This window comes from Tursiops truncatus, chromosome 1, assembly GCF_011762595.2.
Source record: "Tursiops truncatus isolate mTurTru1 chromosome 1, mTurTru1.mat.Y, whole genome shotgun sequence".
NCBI classification, from domain to species: Eukaryota; Metazoa; Chordata; class Mammalia; order Artiodactyla; family Delphinidae; genus Tursiops; species Tursiops truncatus.
Window position 1 is genome coordinate 161607658 of NC_047034.1, and position 24873 is coordinate 161632530.

Here is a 24873-nt window from a genome sequence, read left to right on the forward strand (position 1 = left end):
AGCGCAGGACTGGTACTTAACGTCCTGGGGCGGCATACTCCGCCGCCGGTGGGGGGGCCCCCCCCCCCCGTTTCCTAGCACGAAGCTATAGGTAAGGCTTTTCAGGAGGGTCCTTGTGGTAAGTTAAATGGGATCTCCTAATTTATTTGGAAAATAAATACAGAGATGTGTAAGGTTGGCATCAAAATATGGTTTGGTGATGGTTGACCTCATGGTCAGGTTATATTTCTGAATTACCGGTTCCTATATATAAATGGATTAATATCTACTAACAGGTGGGCTTGGCACAGATGGTACAGGCTTTACCTAAAACAATCCAGGACTTTTGGTCTAGATTAAGCTGGCCCCAACACGTCTCTCAATGGGCCACTTCCTCCCCAGTCTGAATGATGAACTCTGCCTAGCCACCAGACTGGAAGCAAGTTTGTTGGGGGAAGGGAATACCTGAAAGCAGATAATTGCCCACCATTTGGCACCATTCCTGCAGGCAGTCCATGCACTCTGACCTCAAGAGAACCTTAAGGAGTAATGTGCCTGTCACCTAAGAAGTTGGTTTTAGGAACTTAACTTTGGTGGTTAATCCTTAATCCCCAGGAGTGTAGACAACCCTACCTGGATAAATGATTATTGTTCAAAGATAAAATGGAACCTCATTCATCCCTCTCCTAACAGCTGGTCCCTTCATTTTCAAACTCAAATGGCTCAAATGAAGGCAGCAGTATCCCAGGAAGTATTCATAATTTCAGGAAACAGTTGATTACTAAAATCTTACAAATTTCAAAAAAGGTAAAAGTTCTTGAAGTAATCTTTTTTTAAAAAAGGAGTCTCTTAGCTCCCTCACAAAGCCCACTCTGGCTTGTGTCTTGTCCTGGCTACATCACGGCGGGGATCTCTGAAGACACTGTGTCCAGGGGCTGCCAGTGGCAGTCCATCAGCGCGTCGTACAGCTCCTCGCTCTGCTCCATGAACTCCTTGTTGGCCTCAGTCACATCCAGCTGTGGCATGGGGTCTGGAAGAGAAGCAAGGATGGGTTCAGGGGGCGCAGAGGGGAGAAGCACTCAGCAGCCACAAGAGACTCAGTACCCTCCTTCCTCGCGTGGGCTGACAGCACTGCCTTGCAGGCTTTGTATGAGGATGAAAACAGGGTAATGCACGGTTCACACTTGAACAGCATGAGTGTGAACCGCGTGGGTCCACTTGTATGAGGATTTTTTCAAGAGTAAATGCTACAGTACTACACTGTCCACAGTTGGTTGACTCTGAAGATGTGGAGTAACAGGATAGGGAGGGCTGACTCTAGGTTACATGTGCATTTTTGACTTGTGAGGTTGGTAGGCGCCCCTAACTGTTGAGCTGATCAAGGGTCACCTGTACTCAGAATGTAACACATGTAATTAGAACTCAAATAATGGCAGCTGTTACTCCACATTTATTAAACACTACACATGTCTCTAGCTGTCACATGCACCGGATTTTCTGGTGTGGTCCTGTTTTTCAATTGGGGTTTGGAAAGTGATCAACAAAATAATCAAGAACAATGAATGTCTAATGAAAGAGCTTATGGTCAAATACAGGAGCTGAAACACCAAGCCCTGTATTTTTAAACTCGTCTTTCTTGATTGCAATAGTGGCATTTGTTCACTAGAAATCATGACAAAATACATAATAGTTTTCTTTTTTTTTAAAACCCCTAACAAACTACCCTTAGGAGGGAACTGAAGATGAACCTCAGCTGCATCCAACTTGGATGAGTCTCACAAATAAAATGCTGAGTATTGAATGAAAGAACCAAGACAGTACAGACAGTACAATGGCACTGAAGTTCAAAAACAAGCAAAACCAAACCCTGCTACTTAGGGATGCATATCTATGTGAGAAAACTATAAAGAGTTTTGTCCCTACAAAACCCAATACAGTAAGTAGTTTTCCTTAGCGGGGTTGGGGGTTGTGACTGTGGGAATGTTGGCAATGTTTCCACTTGACCTGAATGAAGGTTTCATGGGCATTTCATCATTACATATCAAACTATACATGTTTTATCTACTTTTCCATGTACTTATATTTCACAATTCAAAAAGTTTAAAAGAATCCTCAGTTACTATGACTGATAACATTTTATATTTTCCTTTCAGTACTGTTGGTTTAAAATGCACACACCCAGGGCTTCCCTGGTGGTGCAGTGGTTGAGAGTCCGCCTGCCGATGCAGGGGACACGGGTTCGTGCCCCAGTCCAGGAAGATCCCACATGGTGCGGAGTGGCTGGGCCCGTGAGCCATGGCCGCTGAGCCTGCACGTCCGGAGCCTGTGCTCCACAGCGGGAGAGGCCACAACAGTGAGAGGCCCGCGTACCGCAAAAAACAAAAACAAAAACAAAAATGCACACACCCAGGCCTTCGCTGGTGGTTAAGACTCCGTGCTTCCAAAGCAGGGGGCATGGGTTCGATCCCTGGTTGGGGAAGTTCCGCATGCCTAGGGTGTGGCCATAAATTAATTAATTTAAAAAATAAAATGTACACACCCATTCATTAAAACATTTTAAAATTAACTGGAGAAATTAAAGACCTTAATAAAGAAATCCCACGTACTCTTACTGGAAGACAAATACAGATGGTCCTCGACTTAATGATGGTTTAACTCACGATTTTTCAACTTTACGATGGTAAAAAAGTGACACACATTCAGTAGAAACTGAATTTTGATCTTTTCCCGGGCTAGCGATATGTAGTACAATATTCTTGTGACGCTGGGCAGCAGCAGTCACATGATCACGAGGGTAAACAAGTAATACACTGAAACTGTTGTTTTTCACTAGGATTACAGTATTCAATAAATTGAGAAAATCAACAGTTTATCATAAAATGGGGTTTGTGTTAGATGATTTTGCCCAACTGTAGGTTAATGTTAAGTGTTCTGAGCCTGTTTAAGCTAGGCTAAACTATGACGTTCGGTAGGTTAGGTGTATTAAATGCATTTTTGACTTAACATTAAGTCGAGGAAGACCTGTATCGTTAAGATGGCAATACTCCCCAAAGTGATCTACAGATTCAATGCGATCCCTATCAAAATCGCAGCTGCCTTTTTTTGTTGTTGCAGAAATTGACAAGCTGATCATTAAATCTGTATGGAAATGCAAGGCACCCAAAACAGCCTAAACAATCTTCAAAGATAAAAGCTACTAGAAAAAAATAGAAAGAATTTTTACAACTCAACAAAAAGACAACCCAATTTAAAAATGGGCAAAAGACTTGAATAGACATTTCTCAAAAAAAGATATACACGTGGCCGATAAACACACGAAAGTATGCTCAACGTCATTAGCCGTCAGAGAAGTGCAACTCTAACCATAATGAGATACCACTTCAAAGCCACTAAGATAGCTAAAATGAAAAATAACGACTGTTGGTGAGGATGCAGGGAAACTGGAATTCTCTTACGCTACTGGGAATGGAAATGTTCCAAGCCCTTTTGGAAAAGTTTGGCCATTTCTCAAATGGTTAAAAAGAGTTTACTACATGATCCAGCAATGCACTCCTAGGTATATACCCAAGAGTACTGAAGACTTTTCTATATCCACACAAAAACTTATACACACATGTTCATAGCAGCATTATTCATGATACCAAAAGTGGAAACAACCCAAATGTCCATCAACAAAATGGATATCCATACAATGGAGTATTATTCAACCATAAAAAGAAATGAATGACATACTACAACATAGATGAATCTTGAAAACACTAAGTGAAAGAAGTGAAAGAAGCCATTCACAAAGGACCACACATCATACATGATTCCATTTATTTAAAATGTCCAGGATTGGTAAATCCAAAGTAGATGAGTGGTTGCCAGGGAAAGGATATTGGAGAGTGACTGCTAGGGGTTTCACAGGGTTTCTTCTGGAATTAGTGGTAATGGCTGCAAGACTTTGTGACTATTCTAAAAACTACTGAATTCTACACTTTAAAAGGGTGAATTTTATGTTATGTGAATTATATCCCCCAAAATAAAAAACAAAAATCCCTAACTGGGATCTTCCTGTATATCCTATTTCAGGACTTTTTTCATTGAGAACATTTTCCTATGTCAATATTATTAGAGAAAGACATGATTTAATAAAACAAACAAAAAATCTTAAGAAAAACCTTACCGGACTTCCCTGTTGGTGCAGTGGTTAAGAATCCACCTGCCAATGCAGGGGACACGGGTTCAAGCCCTGGTCCAGGAAGATCCCACATGCCGCGGAGCAACTAAGCCTGTGTGCCACAACTACTGAAGCCCGCGCACCTAGAGCCCGTGCTCCACAACGAGAAGCCACTGCAATGAGAAGCCCGCGCACCGCAATGAAGAGTAGCCCTCTCTCTGCAACTAGAGGAAGCCCGGGCGCAGCAACTAAGACCCAATGCAGCCAAAAATAAATAAATAATTTTATTAAAACAAACAAAAACCTTACTGTATTTGTTTAACAAATCCCCTATTATAGGTATTTATCTGTACTGATATCATTTTGGGATAAAATCTTTCAGGTAAAATTGATTCAATGGACATGAACATTATAAGAATTCTTTACAGAAAGATAGTATATTTTAATTTGTATTTGATTACTAGTATTAGCAATGTGATGGTTACGTTTTATGTGTCAACTTGGTTAGGTTACTGGTGCCCAGTTTGGTGAAACACCAGTCTAGATGAAGATATTTTGTAGATGTCGTTAACATCAACAAATCAACTGACTTTAAGTAAAGATTACTCTCAATAACATGGGTGGGCCTTAGCCAATCAATTAAAGGCCTTAAGGCCTTAAACTCAAGGTTTCCCAAAGGAATTCTACTTCTAGGCAGTAATACAGAAATTCTGCCTGAGTTTCCAGCTTGCTGGCCCACCTTACAGATTATAAATACGTATATCCTATTGGCTCTGTTTCTCTGGAGAACCTTGACTGACACAAATAATGTATGTTTAAATTCTTTTTTCTTGTGGTTTATAGGCCATTTGTGCTTCTTTTGTATATTTTTTCCCCTTTTTTATATATTTGTTTATTTTTGGCTGCATTGAGTCTTCATTGCTGCGAGCAGACTTTCTCTAGTTGAGGCGAGCGCACACTACTCATCGTTGCGGTGTGCGGGCTTCTCATTGCCGTGGCTTCTCTTGTTGCAGAGCACGTGCTCTAGGCACGCAGGCTCAGCAGTTGTGGCTCAAGGGCTTAGTTGCTCCGCAGCATGTGGGATCTTCCCGGACCAGGGCTCGAACCCGTGTCCCCTGCATTGGCAGGCGGATTCTTAACCACTGTGCCACCAGGGAAGTCCCTTCTGTAAATTGTTTCCAGTTTTCTTGGCTACTCTTTTTTTTTTTTTTTTGTGGTACGCGGGCCTCTCACTGCTGTGGCCTCTCCCGTTGCGGAGCACAGGCTCCGGACGCACAGGCTCAGCGGCCATGGCTCACGGGCCCAGACGCTCCATGGCATGTGGGATCCTCCCGGACTGGGGCATGAACCCGTGTCCCCCGCATCGGCAGGCGGACTCTCAACCACTGCACCACCAGGGAAGCCCTCAGCTACTCTTAAGAATCAACCAGTGAGTGCTGAATCAACCAGTCAGTGGTGAATCTTTTCACATAAGTACTGTGTCCGTTTCTGCCACCAGAGGGATATTTCTTTCTCTTGTAATTTTATTGATTTTGTGTGTGTGTGTGTGTGGTACGCGGGCCTCTCACTGCTGTGGCCTCTCCTGTTGCGGAGCACAGGCTCCAGACGCGCAGGCTCAGCGGCCATGGCTCACGGGCCCAGCCGCTCCACGGCATGTGGGAACTTCCCGGCCCAGGGCACGAACCCGTGTCCCCTGCATCGGCAGGCGGACTCTCAACCACTGCGCCACCAGGGAAGCCCTCTCTTGTAATTTTAATCTAAATTATGAGTTGAGGCTTTGAGCACGTACAGCATCTCCATATGGAAACTCTAGTCACTCCACTCAGTGGAGGTATCAGCATATGGGAACAGACTAGCAAAGGGATCCACCAAGGGCAGGCATTTGTTTTCTTGTTGTTTTTCATTTGTCTGTTTGTTTGGGGTTTTTTGGCCATGCCATGGTTTGCAGGATCTTAGTTCCCCGACCAGGGACAGAACCCAGGCCATGGCAGTGAAAGCCCCGAGTCCTAACCACTGGACCACCGGAGAATCCCCAAGGGCGGGCATTTGGGTGTGTGGAACTCTATGGACACATGTACAATAAAGCGCCCTTCCTCACTCTGGAGACTGGGCCTGGAGGATGGCCTGTTGAGCCAAGGGATAGATGAAGAAGGATGACAGTCCCTGCGGTGTCCCATCACTGGGTGGCTATTAGGTTGAAATGGGAGGTGTTAGGGAATTCCCTGGTGGTCCAGTGGTTAGGACTCCACGCTTTCACTGCCAAAGGTGCGGGTTCAACACCTGGTGGGGGAAGTAAGATCCCGCAAGCCATGCGAGGTGGCCAAGAAAAAAAAAAGGGAGAAATTATAACTCTGTGGTAAAGAGCATGAAGTCTGGGGCAAGACTGCAGGGGTTCCAAGACAGTCCACCTCTTGCAACTATGCTGACCTTGAACAAGTAATTTAACTTCTCTACCTGTTTTCGCCTCTGTAAAATCAAGATAATTGTGGTACTTACCTCAAAGCCGTAGTGAAGGTAAAATGAGTTAATACATGTAAAGTGCTTAGAACAATGCCCTGCATATAGTACAACCTGTTAGCTATTATTAACTACCTAAGCTTCAGTTTTTCTTTTCTGTAGAATGGGGTTTATAACAGTGCCTACTCATCAAAGTGTTGACAGGCAGCAGTGCCTGGCACAAAATATGTTGGCTATTATTATACTATTAATGGACGAGAAAGAAATAGAAAAATTCTAAGGCGTTATACACAAATATTATTACAATCAGGATAATTTCTTTAAAAAGGAGGCAATGCAATGCTTCCTGCAGGACACGGTGAGAGACTGAGGATAGAAAGACAGGGACCCCAGGTTCAACCTTGCTTCTAACTCACTGTGTGACCCTGAGAAGACAGCGAGGATCGCCAGCTCCCCATCCGCCAACTGGAGCTCAATGTCCTGCTCAGCCCACCCCTAGGGTCACTGCTGCCAGAATTAGATGACAGCACATAAGTGAGAGTGCTTTAAAATGCTATGAAGGGGCTTCCCTGGTGGCGCAGTGGTTGGGAGTCCGCCTGCCGATGCAGGAGACGCGGGTTCGTGCCCCGGTCCGGGAGGATCCCACGTGCCGCGGAGCGGCTGGGCCCGTGAGCCATGGCTGCTGGGCCTGCGCGTCCGGAGCCTGTGCTCCGCAACGGGAGAGGCCGCAACAGTGAGAGGCCCGCGTACAACAAAAAAAAAAAAAAAAAAAACAACAACAAAAACAAAACAAAACAAAACAAAACAAAACAAAACAAAAAAATGCTATGAAGTATATATAATATTCCTATAGGTATAGTTTTTTAAAACATTTTAATGAATTATATGGCATTTCTCCCAATAGATATTAATATGATAATAGCTGTCCCTCCCACTAACAGATTTGCTTTATCCAATAGAAGATGTTTCTTCTGCTGGTCAACAGTTTAATCATTTGTATGAATCCCTCTAAATACATAATTGCGCTCTTGTTCCTCTTAGCAATTTTCCCATTAATATTTAAATAAGCTTACCTCCCAATTTGAAAATAAAAATTAAATTTGAAAAAAAAAATGCTACAAAGTAGACAAGTTTGTTTTTTGCCTGCAGATGTTTCCGTTAAAGGATATTTTGCTTACAGATCACACTTTTCCTATGACCTTCTCTTTCCTTTTTTTTTTTTAAAATGAATTTATTTATTTCATTTATTTATTATTTTTGGCTGTGTTGGGTCTTTGTTGCTGTGCGCAGGCCTTCTCTAGTTGTGGCGAGCGGGGGCTACTCTGCAGTGCGTGGGCTTCTCACTGCAGTGGCTTCTCTTGCTGTGGAGCACGGGCTCTAGGCACACAGGCTTCTGTAGTTGTGGCACGCAGGCTTCAGTAGTTGTGGCTCACGGGCTCTAGAGCGCAGGCTCAGTAGTTGTGGCGCACGGGCTTAGTTACTCCGTGGCATGTGGGTATTCCTGGACTAGGGCTCGAATCCGTGTCCCCTGCATTGGCAGGTGGATTCTTAACCATTGCGCCACCAGGGAAGCCCCTGACCTTCTCTTAAAGAATAATTCTTAAAACAGACTTAGAAAAAGACTCAAAGTTTAAAATCTATCTGACATAAAGTTTTATTTACTTAGAAATCAATGTCTGATTTTATGACAACTGTTATTTTACTTCTTTAAACCTTAAACCTAACATCTGTTCAGAAACATGTTGAAAAAAATCTTGTTTTTTATAATTTTGCAAACTTTAGAGACTCCTTTAAGAAGTACGAATATCTCATTTGAAAAAAACATTTGTCTGAAGGTTAGCAATTCCTCTGGTTTTCCTTTCTTTTTCTTCTGTTAAATTCAGTAAAAATCATAATAAACTTTTAATTTAAAAAAGTAATAACGGCTATTACTATGTAGAAAAATCAGGGGTGATTTTCAGTTTCTTCATAATACTTTACTGTATTTTTCAAACTTTCAATAACTATTACTTGAGTGAGAAAAACATGTAATTTAAAGATATATGGGAAAAAATTAAAACATGAAATGAAAAAAATGAATTTTACAAACTGAAACAAATATAAGGCAATGGTGTCTTTGCTACAGACCTATATCCTGTCAGGGCTCCCTCCCCTGTCAGTTGCTCCCCAGGGTGCTTTGAGATCTGCACTACCCCCTCGGGTGACACTCACATTTTACGCACTGAGTGAAGGGACTCCTTTCTTACCTTCCAATGCATCATCTCCAACTTCTTCATATGTCTGCCAAGAGACCAGAGAGGTGGGTGAGAAGCATGGTGAAATCCTGGCCCATGACTAGGATTGTTTATTTTTAATAAGAGGAATTAAGCTGCTTCATCTTTCCTTCTGTTTTTTTCTGAAGCCCAAGCTCCCATCCTTACCCATCCCATCCTGGAGAATCACCCAGGTCTCTACAGGATGATGTAACCCAAGAGGGCCAGACCGGCCAAATCACGGTTACCTGCATGGTGCTCTGGGTATAGCCATACTGGGGATAACTGTAGCTGTAGCTGCCTGTGTTCTGGTCATAGCCCCACTGGGCATAGTAGTTCTGGTACTGCTGGTAATACTGGTTGTAGCTGTAACTGTACATTTGACTATATTCCACTGGCTTCACACGGCTCCTTAAAAGAAGAAAGAAATAAACAAATAAGCAAACATTTCCATAACACTATATGATCAGGGACTGTTCTGAGTGTTTTACGCAGATTAACTCATTTAATCCCTACAATGGTGCTATGCAGTAAATATACCATTATTCCTATTTTACAGATGAGAAAACTGAGGTACAGAGAGGTTACATCATTTGTCCAAAGTCACACAGCGAATAATAGATTCAAACCCACGCAGTCTGGTCCCAGAGCCCAGCTTTAACGATAGGAACTTTCGGGAATTCCCTGGTGGTCGAGTGGTTGGGACTGCACACTTTCACTGCCAAGGGCCTGGGTTCGATCCCTGGTCGGGGAACTGGGATCCTGTGGGCTATGCAGCACGGCCAAAAACAAAAAAAAAAGATGGGAGTTTTCAATGGTTAGGTTTGTCTCTCTTGTCAAACCTTGTTAGTACTGACTTTTCCCCTTCTCAAGATCTTAGAGGGCTGTTTTTCTGCCAGCCACAAAGGCTCAGGTGAACATAGCCTGGAGGATCTGGATTTATAATGATCCAAGAAGCATTTTAAATTACAAAATATCTTATCACCTTTTCCCTGCAAAAACATAAGAGAAGCGTTTTAGTAGCCTGTAACTGTAGTCAAAGCTACCGTTTGTGGAGTAGGTACTTGAGATTTGTGCCCATTATTTTTTTTTTTAAAGATTTATTTATTTTTGGCTGCTTTGGGTCTTAGTTGCGGCACGCAGGATCTTCGCTGAGGCATGCAGGATCTTCCGTTGCGGTGCGCGGGCTTCTCTCTAGTTGTGGTGTGTGGGTTTTCTCTTCTCTAGTTGTGGCGCACAGGTTCCAGGGCACGTGGGCTCTGCAGTTGTGGTGCGCAGGTTCCAGAGTGCGTGCACTCTGTAGTTTGGTGCACGCGGGCTCTGGTTGCTGCACGTGAGCTCAGTAGTTGTGGCGCACGGGCTTAGTTGCCCCGTGGCATGTGGTATCTTATTTCCCTGACCAGGGATCGAACCTGTGTCCCCTGCATTGTAAGGGGGATTCTTTACCATTGGACCACCAGAGAAGTCCCCATGCCCATTATTTTTCATACATAGTTTCCTATTTTAAGTCCTGCAAAGCTCTGTGATACAGCTATTATTTATTATTCCCATTTTACAGACGAGAACACTGAGCCTCTGAAAAGTTAAGTGATTTACCCAAGACTACACAGAGGAATGAAGCCAAATTTAACTCCAAGGCTCACACTCCTACCACCACACCACTACATACAGCTCCTGCCCTGACAGACTCAAGACCCCTTGCCTGTCCCCCACTTCCTGCATTCACCAATCAAGGCTGAGGCCTAGGGTCAGCAGAAAGCTTTCTTCTCTGATTGCATGGCTATCCCAGCCACTGCTAACCAAAGACAGAATGTCAAACCTGCAAAGGATCCACTGCTTTCAAAAACGTAAAAAACCACGTGTGATGAGCTCTTCCCAAGTTCCTTGTGAGTTTAATGTCTGCCTGGTGAGCAGGACTCAGCCAGAGCAGTTAGACAGACCATATCTGATTTCCTTAGCATCACCTCCTGACGGGGTGGCTTGATGAAGTTTGACGGCACAGATTCCCTCTCCCCGCCCACTGCCAGGCTGGAAACTGCTAACATTCGCCTCCATGCTAACCCCCCACCCCGGCCATGTGTCCAAGGAGTCCACCTCCCTCCTGACATGTTCAGGTCACTGGAGGTACAGTCTCTCTGGCCTGCGTCTGCACACTTCTCTTCTGTTTCTCCACACTCAGCTCTTACAGGCTAACTCTCGAAGGGAACTCTTATCACCTTCAATTCCCAGTGCTTGAGGACCACTCCCCACAGGCAGGCATCAAATACTGACAATGTTCAGTGAAGAAATAGATGTAACAGAACATAAGCTCCCTGCAGAAGGGACTTTGTTTCTCTCGTTTATAGCTACAACTTCAAAGTCTAGGGTGGGGCTGCAGTTGTAGGGACTCATTATGGTTGACTGAATAAATGGTGACACAGCAGAAACAACCAAAATAGTGAACATCAGAGGAACTGCTAGACAGAATATACAATCAAAACAATATCTTGCAGCTATTAAAAATATTACAATGACGACGACTGTGCAACTCAATGGCAAAGTGTGTATAATGAGTAAACTGGGGAAGAAAAAGAGTGAGCACTGTTATTGTAATTTAAAAATGAATAAAGAGGGACTTCCCTGGTGGTCCAGTGGTTAAGGATCCACCATCCAATGGTCCAGTGGTTAAGGATCCACCATCCAATGCTGGGGACACGGGTTTGATCCCTGGTCGGGGAACTAAGATCCCACATGCCACAGGCAACTAAGCCCTCGTGCTCTAGAGCCTGTGTGCTGCAACTACTGAGCCCGCATGCTCGGGAGCCTGAGGGCCACAACTAGAGTGAAGCCTGCGTGCTGCAATGAAGAGCCCATGAGCTGCAACTAAGATTCGATGAAGCCAAATGAATGAATGAATAAATAAATAAAATATTTTTTATTAATGAATAAAGAAATGAATCTACCACATGTAAATTGACCCAAATATATGTAGTGTGTGTGTTTTTACATCTACATCTATATCTATATTTATACATCACAGAAGCTTATGGAGAAGCCTGGAAAGGAACCGAGAAATTATAAGCAGTCATTTTAGAGTAATGAGAACATTCCTTTCTTTTAAATATTTTCTTTAATGCTTTTATATACACAATAGAGCTCAGGGACTTCCCTGGTGGTCCACTGGTTAAGAACTGGTCTTGCAATGCAGGGGAGGCCAGTTCAATCCCTGGTTGGGGCACTAGGATCCCACATGCCACACAGCAACTAAGCCCACGCACCACAACTACTGAGCCTGTGTGCCATAAATACAGAGCTCACACGCCGCAACTACTGAGCCTGCAGGCCACAACTAGAGATCCCGTGCGCCGCAACTAAGACCTGATGCAGTCAATAAATAAATAAATAAATATTTTAAAAAATATGGCTCAAAACAAATAATATTTGAAGGAGGGGAGTCACTCAAGCTGATCTTCCATGTATTAAACATTGTTAAACCGCAAAGAGCCTCCAAATCTTTTGCTGCTTTAAAAAACATGGCCATTTGGAAGTTCTGCCCTAAGAGTGCAGCCACTTTTCTACTTTTAACACGGAGTTTCTCAGCCTTGGCAAAACTGACATTTGGATGGCGGGGGCAGATTGCTCTCTGTCACAGGGGCTGTCCTGTGCACTGCAGGAGGTTTAGTAGCATCCCTGGCCTGTGCTCATTAGATGCCAGCAGCACCTCTCCCCCAGCTGTGATAACCAAATTTGTCTTCAGCTGTTCCAATGACCCCTAGTTCAGAACCATTGCTTGAGCCAAAGGATGGAAGATTATATGTAGAGAAAAACTGTCTTACATCTGAGTAAAAAACCTGCTTGGAGTTGTAAGGAAAGAAGGGTTTTCTGCACAGAGTGACAGGTACAATAGTGATGTACGTATACTCTTGTGTTTGTATCATTAATTTTTTTGGCCGCACCACGCAGCTTGTGGGAATTCCCTATATCATGTTCCCTATATCATGAATTCTTAGCCACTCCCATAGCAAGGGACGCTCATAAGAGGTCTGTAGGTTTCATTGATATAAAAAAGGCTAAAATTGGCTAAAAAGTGTAACTTTCTTCTTTCTGCTCAATTCTTATTAACTGTATGGATAAATTTTTAACAGCAGCACTACTGGGCAAAGAGCAGGGACATTAAGTTTGCAGACCCAAACTGCTCTTCCAGCATTGCTACCAGCGACGTCTGAATGCATCTGCCTCCCCCAGTCATAGCTCTCTCCCCAGCTACGAGCTTCTGGAGGGGCAGGGTTATGCTAGCTCATCTCTAGCACCCAGCCTGGCAAATATCAGGCACTCATTATTTGTGGCCTGAACTGAATCTCCTGGCAGCCTCCCATTCAGCACGTGGACGCCCTGATTATCAACAACAGACGAGGCGTGTGTGGGTGGGGATCAGTCCAGAAGCCCTCCCTGGCCCCCACGCCAGCGCAGAACTCACGCTTTAGGGATCGCCACGCTCAGACGCACTGGTTTAGACCCCAGTCCAACTGCTCCCTGGCACTCTGTCAGGGCTCGCTTCTGTTCCAGCTCATCTGTGAATTTCACAAAACCATAGCCCCTGCAGAAGAAAAACACACACTATTTGGATCACAAATGTGATGGAGGTAAAGCCTAAGAATGGAAAAGGGGCTGAGAAGGGAGAGAGTCCATCAAACCACATGGGCAGGGCTGAGAGCCCCATGAGCAGAGGGGTGCCACAGAGCCACGTGAGATTCAAGCACTGGAGGATCCCAAGATCTGCAGAATTCCCACTTTCAGTTCACCAGTCTCTTCCATACTGTCCTGATAGGGCTTCTTCCCAAATAGTAGCTCACCTCCCAATCTACTTGAAAGTATTATTATTATCATTATGGTAGTAGCAGCAGTAGTAACAGTCATAGGAAGTCATTCAGCAAATATTTACCGAGTATGCTCGGTATTACACGAGGCCCTGGGACCCAGCAGTCACAAGCAGGTGAGGTTCCTGCTCTCCTGAACGCATATTCCACTTGGGGGGTAAATGAATGATAACTAACATTTAATGACCATTTATTACTTCCCAGGCACTGTGCTGAGCATTTTCCCAGGATTATCTCATTAAACTGTCCAACAACTTGATGAAGGGAGTATCCACATCCTCCTGAAGACAGAACCAAAGTTCAGAGAGGTTTAATAGCTTGCCCAAAGTCGTAGTAGAAGCAGGATTCAAATTCAAAGCCCAAGCTCATAACTAGTACTCAGATCAAGAAAGAACTTTTCCTGACAAATATTGTATGATCTCACTTATATGTGGAATCTAAAATATGATACAGATGAGCTTATTTACAAAACAGAAACAGACTCACAAACATAGAAAACAAACTTATGGTTACCAAAGGTGAAAGAGGGTGGGGGAGGGATAAATTGGAAGTTTGAGATTAGCAGATACAAACTACTATATATAAAATAGATAAACAAGGTCCTACTGTACAGCACAGGAAACTATATAAATATCCTATAATAAACCATAATGGAAAAGAATATGAAAAAGAATATATATACATATAAACCTTTCCTGAGGTCTTTCCACTTTTAAAGTAACAATAATAAATAAAAGAAGAAACACCTATAAAGCATTTCCTATTGATTCATTTATATTACATCATTCAATCCTTAAACCACCCCACGAGAGATGCAGAAACTATTAATCAGTCCCGTTTCACAGATGAGGAAACAAGGTCAGAGGTTCAGTAACTTGTCTGCTGCATAATCCCTGGGCAGTACTGAGGCTGGGATTCATACCAGGCAGTTTAGCTCCAGAGCCTGTGCTCTTAACCACAATGCAACAGGGCCTCGTTACCACACCTCCATCTATGAGATAAATGCTGCAACCAACAGGGTAGGCATCAATAAAACGAAGGCCTTACTTAGACACTCCTGTCTGGTCCAAAACCACCTTGCCTCCCCGACAGGAAGGGTAGACTTTGACGAAGAATTCATACAGCATGCCATCATCCACATCTGGGGTCAGGTCCCCCACAAAGAGGGAGTACTCGGGGCTGAGAAGAGAGAACAAAATTCAGAGACAAAGACCAAAACTTTTGTTCTGATGAGCTCTTTTGGCCCATTCTAGGTAAATCTTTTCTGGGCCGCCTTAGGCAACAACACATCTGATGGGTCCTTGACCAGGTCCTAATCTGTTTCATTTGGCAGTCCCGGCAGAAGAGTTACGGAAGGAGTCCCCCGCCCCAAGTCGCTCACCCACTGTATAACGCCTGTCTGGCTTCAAGCATTACATGAGTGCAGACAGGGGCACACGTCAGAGGTGCTCAAAACATAAAACTAGAGATTCTGTATTCACCGCATATTTTCAATTCAAATGGTGAAAGGCAGAGGGAAAATGAGAACTGAACCTTCTCTCCTCAAGATGTGCTCACATGAAATGCCTCAACTTTTAGGACAGGCGTCAGCAAACTTTTTCTATGAAGGCCATATAGTAAATATTTCAGGCTCTTTGGGGACACCTCTGGTCTCTATTGCTCTTTCTTTGTCTGTTTTCACAATCCTTTAAAAATGTAAAGAGGGGACTTCCCTGGTGGTCCAGTGCTTAAGACTCCACGCTTCCACCACAGAGGGGCATGGGTTCGATCCCTGTCAGGGAACTAAGATCCCGCATGCCACGTGGCATGGCATGGCATGGTATGCATGCATACATACATATATAAGTAAATATGTAAAGGGAATTCCCTGGCGGTCCAGTGGTTAGGACTCCACACTCTCACTGCCAAGGGCCCAGGTTCAATCCCTGGTTGGGGAACTAGGATCCCACAAGCCGCACGGCACCGCCAAAAAAAAAAAAAAAAAAAAAGTAAAAACCATCTTTAGCTTGCAGGTGATAACAAAATTAGGCCACAGTTTGCCAACCCCTGTTCTAGAACAATTCTTTAAGAAAAAAAAAAACAAACATTATTATTTTATTTCAAGTTAAAGTCAGAATACACAAAAGGAAAAAGAAAACTAAAATTACCAATAATCCAACCACTCAAGGGTAATCACTAAGAACACTTTGATATATACTTTTGTCTTTTTTCTTTGGCTTCTTCTTTTGAATTTACAAAAATTGGATACGACTCGTTTTGTTTCTAGCATTTTTTTCACTTTTCGCATCTCACCAACGTCTTAACATATGAGTATTCTGCTATGGTACATTAACAGATACACAGCATTCCAAATAATGAACATATTGTAATTTAAACCCCTTCCCTATTATTAGATTACTTGGGTTTTCCCCCAATTTTGCCCATTATATGTAACACTTCAATGAATACTTTCTTTTAAAATTTTTAATGGAGTATAGTTGATTTACAATGTTGTGCTAGTTTCTGGTGTACAGTGAAGTGACTCAGTTATACATATACATATATCCACTCTTTTTTTAGATTCTTTCCCTATATAGGCCATTACAGAGTACTGAGTAGAGTTCCCTGTGCTACACAGTAGGTTTTTATTAGTTATCTATTTATAAATAGTAGTGTGTATACGTCAATCCCAATCTCCCAATTTATCCCTCCCTCCCCTTATCCCCTAGGAATCATAAGTTAGTTTTCTAAGTCTATGGCTCTACTTCTGTTTTGTAAATAAGTTCATCTGTATCCTTTTTTGAGATTCCACTGTGATATCATATGATATCAATGAACACTTTCAAGGCTAACCTTTACACACATCAATGAATAAACTCTGAAAAGCAGAATTACAGGTTCAAAGGGTACAACTCTATCTAAAGCTTTTGATACATTGTTTTCAAGCTTTCAGACAGCAGTTTGGAATGCTCAATCAATTTATGTTGCTACAACAGGTTGATTCTTACTGAATAAAATGTCAATACTGTGAGCAGTCATGGGACTAGGGGAGGGACCAAATATAGAGAAGACATGGGCCCTGACTGGAAGCAAACTGGAAGCGTCCACCAATAGGGATGGGAGGGGGTCGACCTGAGGAGGGAGGCAAAGCAGGGCCAAACTCAGCTCCCCATTCTCCTCTTTGGGAGTGACCAGCACAGTGACGCATCTTGTCTCTATCTAGACATTTCCTGGGACTTGAAGCTACCTTGTGGCTACTCTGTACTTACCTGTTATCTGGCTGTTTCCCATAAGTGGCATAGTTCAGTTTAAAACGTTTTGCCTGGAAATTCAAAAACAAACAAACTAAAACAGAGAAAGGTGTTTTAAGAGTCAAACAATATTTGAAAAAAACTGAAATAAATTACCTTGGCCAAAATATCTCCCCCTCTCTAAGCCTCAGCTTTTTCTCCTGTATAAAAGGAGGGGGTTGCACGGATGACCGCTAAGAGCACTGCCAGCTCCATGGTTCTATGAGCCCAGGTGTGCCAGCGTGGTGCAGCTGTAAGCTAAGTAACTGTGGGAAGAGCAGAATGTAACTCTCTTGAAAAGTGTCCTCACTGCTGCCAGCCTGTTCTGCTTTCTCAAGCAAGAGGTCTAGAGTTTCAAGTCTTCCGTTATGGAGGCAGCAGTGCAGAGTGAAAAGGGAATGGATTTTAGAGGCAACCAATCTTCAGTTTGCATCCTGGCTCTGCTACTTACTACCTGTGTTGCCTTGGGTAAGTTATTCCGTTTCCCTGTGATTCAGTTTCCTGGTCTGTCAAAGATAACAACGCCTACTGTTTAGGGTTGTTACAGGATTAAATAAAATATACAGTTGGGATTCAATAAATGAGTTATCAATAACGATAAAAATGGTGACATCATCATTATCTCAGTGTCCTTACAGGTGTGGCTCCTGGAAGGGGTTTCCCGTTGATTTTATGCAAACACTTCTCAGCTGTGGCCAAATCTGCGAATTCTACAAAGCAGTAGCCAGCTGGGATCCTGGAAAGAAAACAGAAAAAGAGAATGGTTAAAGATGTGATACCCAGATGAGAGACTGAGTCTGGGCCTGAAGGGAGGAAAAAATCCTTTTCTAATCAGAGCCCATACTATTAATGTTTACTATGCAATCCAATCAAACCTTTAGATCTAATGTCCAGTTTATAGGAAATATTAGGAACAGAACAAGTAAAACACCACCACAAGGAAACAAACAAATCCAGAATGCAGGACCAGAATCCAGAATGTAGAACCTTATGTAAGGCAATCCTACGTCTTTAAAAAGTCAGTGCTCTGAGAAAAGAAAGAAGTGGGCTTTTCTACATTAAAAAGAGACAAAAGAACTAAATGCAATACAGGATCTGATCTCTGACTGGATCCTAATTCATTAAAAAAAAAGCAAAAAAAAAAACAAAAAAAAAGCTATAAAAGGTATTCTGGGGACAATCCTAAAAATTTAAATGTAGACTGACCATTATGTGGTATTAGGGAATCATTAATTTTGTTAATGTGATATGAGCATTGTTGGTATGTAACAGAATGTCCAGTTATTGGCAATGTATATTCAAATATTTAGCAGTGAAATGTCATAATGCCTGTAATTTACTTTCATATGGTTCAGCAAAAAAAAAAATCTACCTATCTAAATCTATCTTTATAGACAGGTAGATAAGAAAAATATGGCAACATATTAACAATTTTTGAAATTAGGTGTTGAGGGACTTCCCTGCACAGTGGTTAAGAATCTGCCTGCCAGTGCAGGGGATATGGGTTCGAGCCCTGGTCCGGGAAGATCCCACATGCCACGGAGTGAGTAAGCCCATGCACCACAACTATGGAGCCCACATGCCACAGCTACTGAAGCCCGCACGCCTACAGCCCGTGCTCTGCAACAAGAGAAGCCACCGCAATGAGAAGCCCGCGCACCACAACGAAGAGTAGCCCCTGCTCGCCACAACCAGAGAAAGCCCGCGGCAGCAAGGAAGACCCAAGGCAGCCAAAAATAAAGTAAATAAATAAATTTACAAAAAAAAGAAAAAGAAATTTGGGGGTGGCTGTATGAGAGTTCATTGTACTCTTCTTTCTACATTTGTTTTAAACTTTTCATAATTTAAAAGGTTTTTTGGATCACCTACCACCGGCCAGGCTGATACAGAGTTGAAGAACATGGTTCCTATTTAGAAACTTGAAATCTATTTGGACAACGTAAATCTATGGACCTTACCTAATTGGGGGATGTCCGTGAGATTCCTAGTGTTCTATTTTTTAAAGCATCACTAAGAGACATATGTAGGAGGATGTGGCTAGATCCTCTGACATCCCTTCCTCCTAAGAGATTTATACTGAAAACAGTTAATTTTCCTCAACTGCCTCCTTAAAGCTATCACCAGTGAAATAAACCAGACTTCTCTGGAACTATGATACTCAGTTCAAATAACCTTCCGGACACCAAGCCAAAAGGTATGGGCAAGGGCAGTACCTGAGCCCAAGGATCTCAGAACACAGTCTATGAGCTCCATAAATGTTGACGCTTAGAGGAATGGTGGGCCAACTCTGTGCCTTCTGTCTTGTGTGTGCTAGAATTTTAAGGCTCACAGATATAATAAAGACCACCAACAGTAAGAGCTGAGCATCACTGAGCACCCACTGCGGTCCAAGCACTGTGCTAGCCACTTCACATGCACCATCTCACCTAATCCTCACATAACTCTATGAGGGAATGAAACCATTGCTCCTATTTCGATGTGGAGACTGAGATTTAGGATTATACAATATGCCTTAAACCACACAGCTGGTATGTGCCAAAGGCTGGATTTGAATTCAGGACAGTCTGAACATTTTATTTTGAAGAATTCCAAATATAAAAATTGAAAGAATTGCATAGCAAACACCATATATATATATACCCACCACCTACAATGAACACTTTATTATACTTACTTTATCACATAACTATCCATCCATCCATGCCCCTACCCATTTATCGTCCTTATTTTCTGATATATTTCGAAGTAAGTTGCAGATATTGGTATACTTCCCTCAATTACTTTAACATGCTTATTATTAACTAGAGTTCAATGATTTAGTTTTTTCCTTTTAAGGTTAAATTTACATGCAATGAAATGCACAAATTCTTCAAGATGCTGAGTTCTTTCCACCAGATTAATTTTGTATATTTTAGAACTTTATGTAAATGCAGTAAGGCTTCTTTAATTTAGCATAATGTGTTTAAGATTCATTCATGTTGTCACTATATTAGTAGTCTGTCCCTTTTTATTGCTAAGTGGTATTTTATTGTATGAATATACCAGTATTTATTTATCTATTTACCTATTCATGGATACTTGGACTGCAGTTTGGGGCCACTGTCCAATGTGCCACGCACATCCTTTTTCAAGTCCTTTTTCTGGTAGATGCATGTTTTCATTTCTCTTGGGTAAACACCTAGGACTAGGGACTTCCCCAGTGGGCCAGTGGTTAAGATTCCCCACTCCCAACGCAGGGGGCCCAAGTTCAATCCCTGGTCAGGGAAATGAAAGAAAAAAAAAAAAGAGCCCACATGCCACGATGAAGATCTCACACATGGCAACTAAGACAGCCAAATAAATAAATAGATGTTTTAAATATATATATATATATATATATATATATATATATATATATATATATATATAAAAAATACCTAGGACTAGACTTGTTGTGCCATATGGTGGTAGGTGTATTTAAGAAACTGCCAGGGAATTCCCTGGTGGTCCAGTGGTTAGGACTCGATGTTTTCGCTGACAGGGCCCAGGTTCAATCCCCGGTTGGGGAACTAAGATCCTGCAAGCCGTGCGGCATGGTCAAAAAAAAAAAAAAGAAAAAAGAAAACTGCCAGACACTTGTCCCCAGGGGTCATACCATTTTATAGTCCCACCAGCGATGAGAGAAGTGGCTGCTCCACATATGACTGCATTCTTTTTTTTCTTTGTTGAATTTTAAAAATTGTTGTTGAGTACACAAAACATAAAATGTACCATTTTAACCACTTTTAAGTATACAGTTCTGTGGTATTAAGTACATTCACACTGTTTTGCAACCAATCACTATATCCTTCCTTTTTTATTTAAGCTTTAATTTTATTTATTCTTGGCTGCATTGGGTCTTCGTTGTTGCACACCGGCTTTCTCTAGTTGCATCAAGCCGGGGCTTGTCTTGTTGCGGAACACGGGCTCTAGGCATGCGGGCTCAGTAGTTGTGGTGCACAAGCTTAGCTGCTCCGCGCCATGTGGGATCTTCCCAGACCAGGGATCCAACCCACGTCCCCTGCATTGGCAGGCGGATTCTTATCCACTGCGCCACCAGGGAAGTCCCCAATCACTATATTCTTAAGCACTATGCTCTGCTGCATATTATTTTTTCCTGGGTCTTATATTTTCCCGTATTTTCTCAGTTCCTGGTTTTTAATTTACGTTTATTTATTTTACAGTATTCTTATACGCCACTTCAAAGTCTTTGTCATATGACACAGAATGCACATGTAATGTGTCTGTAAATGCCACCATAAAAAATCAGCTAGAGTTTAGTAATCAATGGTATGAAAGGATAATTCCAATTCTTAATAAAGATTAAAATGTGAGAACCTATATCACTGTTTCAAAAAGAATAAAGTATCACAGAATGTATTTTCATGCCAGTAGCTGATTATCGGGGTTTTCTGTCTGCAGGGACAAGAAGAAAAACATTTAGGCCAGCATGCTCTACCAGTCAGAAAATCCGTCCCTGGGTACCGGGGTTCTGAATACACAAAGTACCTGTTCACCAAACAGCCAAAAACCTGGTCACATTTCGTATCTCTCACCTGTATTTTTCAACTATTTGACATTTTAGCAAGCTGCTTTAGTACTTGGCACAGAGTAGATGCTCAATAAACACTGTCAAATTGATAAAGGAATCCTGTTATTTCTAACTAGAACCCTAAGGAAACCTAAGCTCCTAAGAGAGAAAGAAGAAACTGGAGGCAATAGAGCACTTCTATCTGAAAGTATTCTCTGCATTTCGTTTTGTATACTTATTTATTACCTCATTCCCCCATTAGCATGTAGTAAACTCCATGAGAGGAGGGACTACGTCTGGCTAGTTTCAGCCATGTATCCAGGGAATCTAGAACAGCAGCACATAGGTAGCATCTTATTCACATAAGAGTTAAGGGCACTCATGAGCTTTGAGAACAGAGCTGAGTTACAGTCCTGGCTTCTCATTTAAAAGCTGTGTAACTTTAAGACAGTTGTTAAGGTTCTCTAATAACAGTACTTAGCTCAGAGGTTTTTGTGATTTTAAAGTGCTTATTACCTAGCAGATCATAATCTGTTTATATTTACCAAGCATATACCATATGCCAAACATCGTTCTAAACGCTGAATGTGAATTAGTGGCACTTAATCCTCACCAGAACTCTATGAGGTGAGTGCTTTTATTATCTCCATTTTTATAGGCAAGGTGAAGAGGAAGAGGTTAAATAACTTGATCAAGGTCACACAGCAGACAGAGCTTTCAAAACCAGTTTGGCTCGAGTCAGCAATACGCTATACGTCCTCTTAACAAGCCCCCAAATGCTTATATCATTACAATAACATTATTAGGGGTGAGAAGCCCCGACTCTTGCGATGTTTACCTTCTCCTGAATGACACTTGCAGCGCGATCTACTGAGGAGACCTGAGGCTGAGACGGAAGGAGAGAACGTACCCAGTGAGGCGGTTTCGGATAATTTTGACGCTCATCACGGTCTCCCCCATGGTGGCAAAGGCTCTGGAGATGAAGTTCTCATCCATGTAGGGTTCCAGCTGCGTAAACACAAGAGCAGAGCGGCTCAGGCCAGCATCCAGGCTCCTCATTCCCGCATCCGGAGCCCCTCCCCCTCTGCCCGGGGTTTGCTGCACGCTGCTGGCGGGAGTGGGGTGGGGTGAAGAAGCTTCCGTCTGCGGTGTGATCTGAAGCCTGCGTTCCCAGTCCCCTGCCTTCCTTCCCTTCAAATTTACTCCTTTGAGGAAGTCTCCCCTTTGGATTTAGGAACCCCATCCCTCCAGTCCTACAACCACGGGCGCTCTTCAATCCTTGGGATTCCTCTCATTCTATCCGCCCAAAGACCCACCCTCTTTCCCTGGCGTGAACCCAGGCGGGGCGCCAGGGCCCCTCCCACTCCAAATCAGCCCCTTCACCTAGATGCTGGGACCCGCTTTGGAGTCACCTAAGAGAACTCCCCCGCCCATTCACTTCCACCCTTTTGGGATCCGAGGACCCTCCTCCTCAGTCCCTTTCTCCCTCGTGACACTAAGATTCCTGCTCCGCAGACCCGGGCGGCCGCCCTCACTCACGTCGCCCATCCACAGGCTTGCCGCCATGCCCGAGGCCCCGCCAGGACTTCGCTGGCCACAGAGGCTAGCGCGGACGCCGGGCCGCCGAGCCGGAACCTCCACAGAGCATGCGCCTCCGACGCCTTCTGCGCACGCTCCGCAACTCGGCGCCCAGGGCCGCGCCCACGTGCCGCTCGGGGTCTTGCGGGATCCCTGTGGGCGGGTCTCAAGACTGGAGCCTGCAGGATGGGGCGGGGCAGACACTGCCTGGCGTTGGATGGTGAGTGGCGCGGGTGAGGGGCTTTCTCGGGTTTCTTTCTGATTTTATTTAAACACACACGTACATATAAAATTACAGAAGTAATTTTACGCTCGTTGTAAAAAATTGCAAGTATAAGCACATTTTTTTTTAACAAGTGAAAGATCCCCTTTGGGAACCTGGACGATTCAGTCCCACTAACTCTGTGTGACGTCAGGCAAATTACCGACTGGCCCGCCCCAGCCACCCCTTCACCCCGCATTTCCCAGTTTGCAAGACATTTCTGTTGACGCTGCAATGGGATTCTTTCACCATTCCCGTGTATAGCCCCGGGGTGCGGGGAGGGTAGAGTTAAAGTGAGTGTAAATTGGGGTAACCCTGTCTTCTCAACCAGTCAAATCAATCCCCAAGTCTTGTCACTTTCTTGCGTCCACATCCCCTACACTAATCCAAACTGCCAGTTCTAACCTGTCCCAGAACAGTGACCTGATATAGAAGGCACTCAAGTAAACACGGATAATCCTGACAATTCGACTCCTAATCTGGGAGTGTCCCAGGCTTTAGCCTCAGTTTGATACCCATTTCTCAGAATGTGAAGCTTCTGTAGGTGGTAATTGTCATCTCCCACAGTGAAGGTCATCGCAAGTGCCTGAGGATCCATTTCTGGGGCTCCCTCTGGGTTGGTATAGGCCACCTCGGCCCTTCCTTACCAGCTTATACACCCCAAACTTGGGATGTTGGGCCCCAAAGTCAGGCACTCATGAGTCTAAAGTCTTGGATCCAACCACAAGTTGCCAAATTCCAGCTTTATCCTATTCACTGCCATAGTAGTGTAATGGTTGGGTGCTTTGGCTATAGATTTGAACAAACGGAGCCCAAATCCCAGTCCCCTCTCACTAATTATTTTGGCAGGTTATTTAAACTCTGAGACTAACGTGGATAATAACAGTGCTTACCTCATACCATGTTTGTTGTGAGGATAAAATGAGAAGTAGGGAAAAACACTTGCCCTAATGCCTGGCTTCCAGTAAGTTCTCCAACATGGCAGTTGGAGGCCTTCAAATTGTAACTGGTAACTCTTTTATTTAGTACTATTTGCCAGCCCCTGTGCTGTGCTCTTTGCTTACCATTTTTAAAATTTATTTTACTGGGCTTCCCTGGTGGTGCAGTGGTTGAGAGTCCGCTTGCCGATGCAGGGGACACGGGTTCGTGCTTCGGTCTGGGAGGATCCCACATGCCGCGGAGCGGCTGGGCCCGTGAGCCATAGCCACTGAGCCTGCGTGTCCGGAGCCTGTGCTCCGCAACGGGAGAGGCCACAGCAGTGAGAGGCCCGCGTACCACAAAAAAAAAAAAATTATTTTACTTATGGAAGATTTTTAAATGTTTATTTTTAATTTAGAATGTAAGCTTTATCAGACAGGATTCCTTGTTCACGCTTTCTAATCAAATTCCCACAACCATGTCTGGGATATGGTAGGCACTGAAAAAAAAATTTTGAATTTATGTCAAACGATAAACAGTTGTCCCTTACCCCATCTATCCCTATTCCCAACTTCCAGTCCCTTGAGGCAA

General features: G+C 43.4%; 1 protein-coding gene across 2 annotated transcripts; it reads right to left on the reverse strand.

The window, feature by feature from the left end:
- Nucleotides 1–721: 721 nt before the first annotated feature.
- On the reverse strand, nucleotides 722–23216 carry TRNAU1AP (tRNA selenocysteine 1 associated protein 1). Of its 2 annotated transcripts, XM_004321260.4 has the most exons (9): nucleotides 23064–23216; nucleotides 22435–22532; nucleotides 17612–17711; nucleotides 16955–17007; nucleotides 14754–14885; nucleotides 13307–13426; nucleotides 9099–9261; nucleotides 8845–8878; nucleotides 722–1009 (listed from the first exon to the last, which is right to left on the reverse strand). In XM_004321260.4, the coding sequence occupies exons 1-9, from the start codon at nucleotides 23088–23090 to the stop codon at nucleotides 873–875; spliced, it is 864 nt and encodes a 287-aa protein (XP_004321308.1). In that variant the 5' UTR covers nucleotides 23091–23216; the 3' UTR covers nucleotides 722–872. The 2 variants fall into 2 exon arrangements, with proteins under 2 accessions (XP_004321308.1, XP_019793861.1); XM_019938302.3 differs by lacking the exon at nucleotides 14754–14885.
- Nucleotides 23217–24873: the final 1657 nt, after the last annotated feature.

Bases quoted from the DNA above. Each gene is read 5' to 3' on its own strand.
- TRNAU1AP (XM_004321260.4), bottom strand. From the start codon at position 23,090: ATGGCGGCAAGCCTGTGGATGGGCGAC. The intron at 13,427-14,753 runs GTAAGGCCTTCG...TTTCTTCTGCAG, and splicing joins GACCAGACAGGAGTGTCTAA to GGGCTATGGTTTTGTGAAAT. The intron at 8,879-9,098 runs GTAACCGTGATT...GTCTCTTGGCAG, and splicing joins ATACCCAGAGCACCATGCAG to ACATATGAAGAAGTTGGAGA.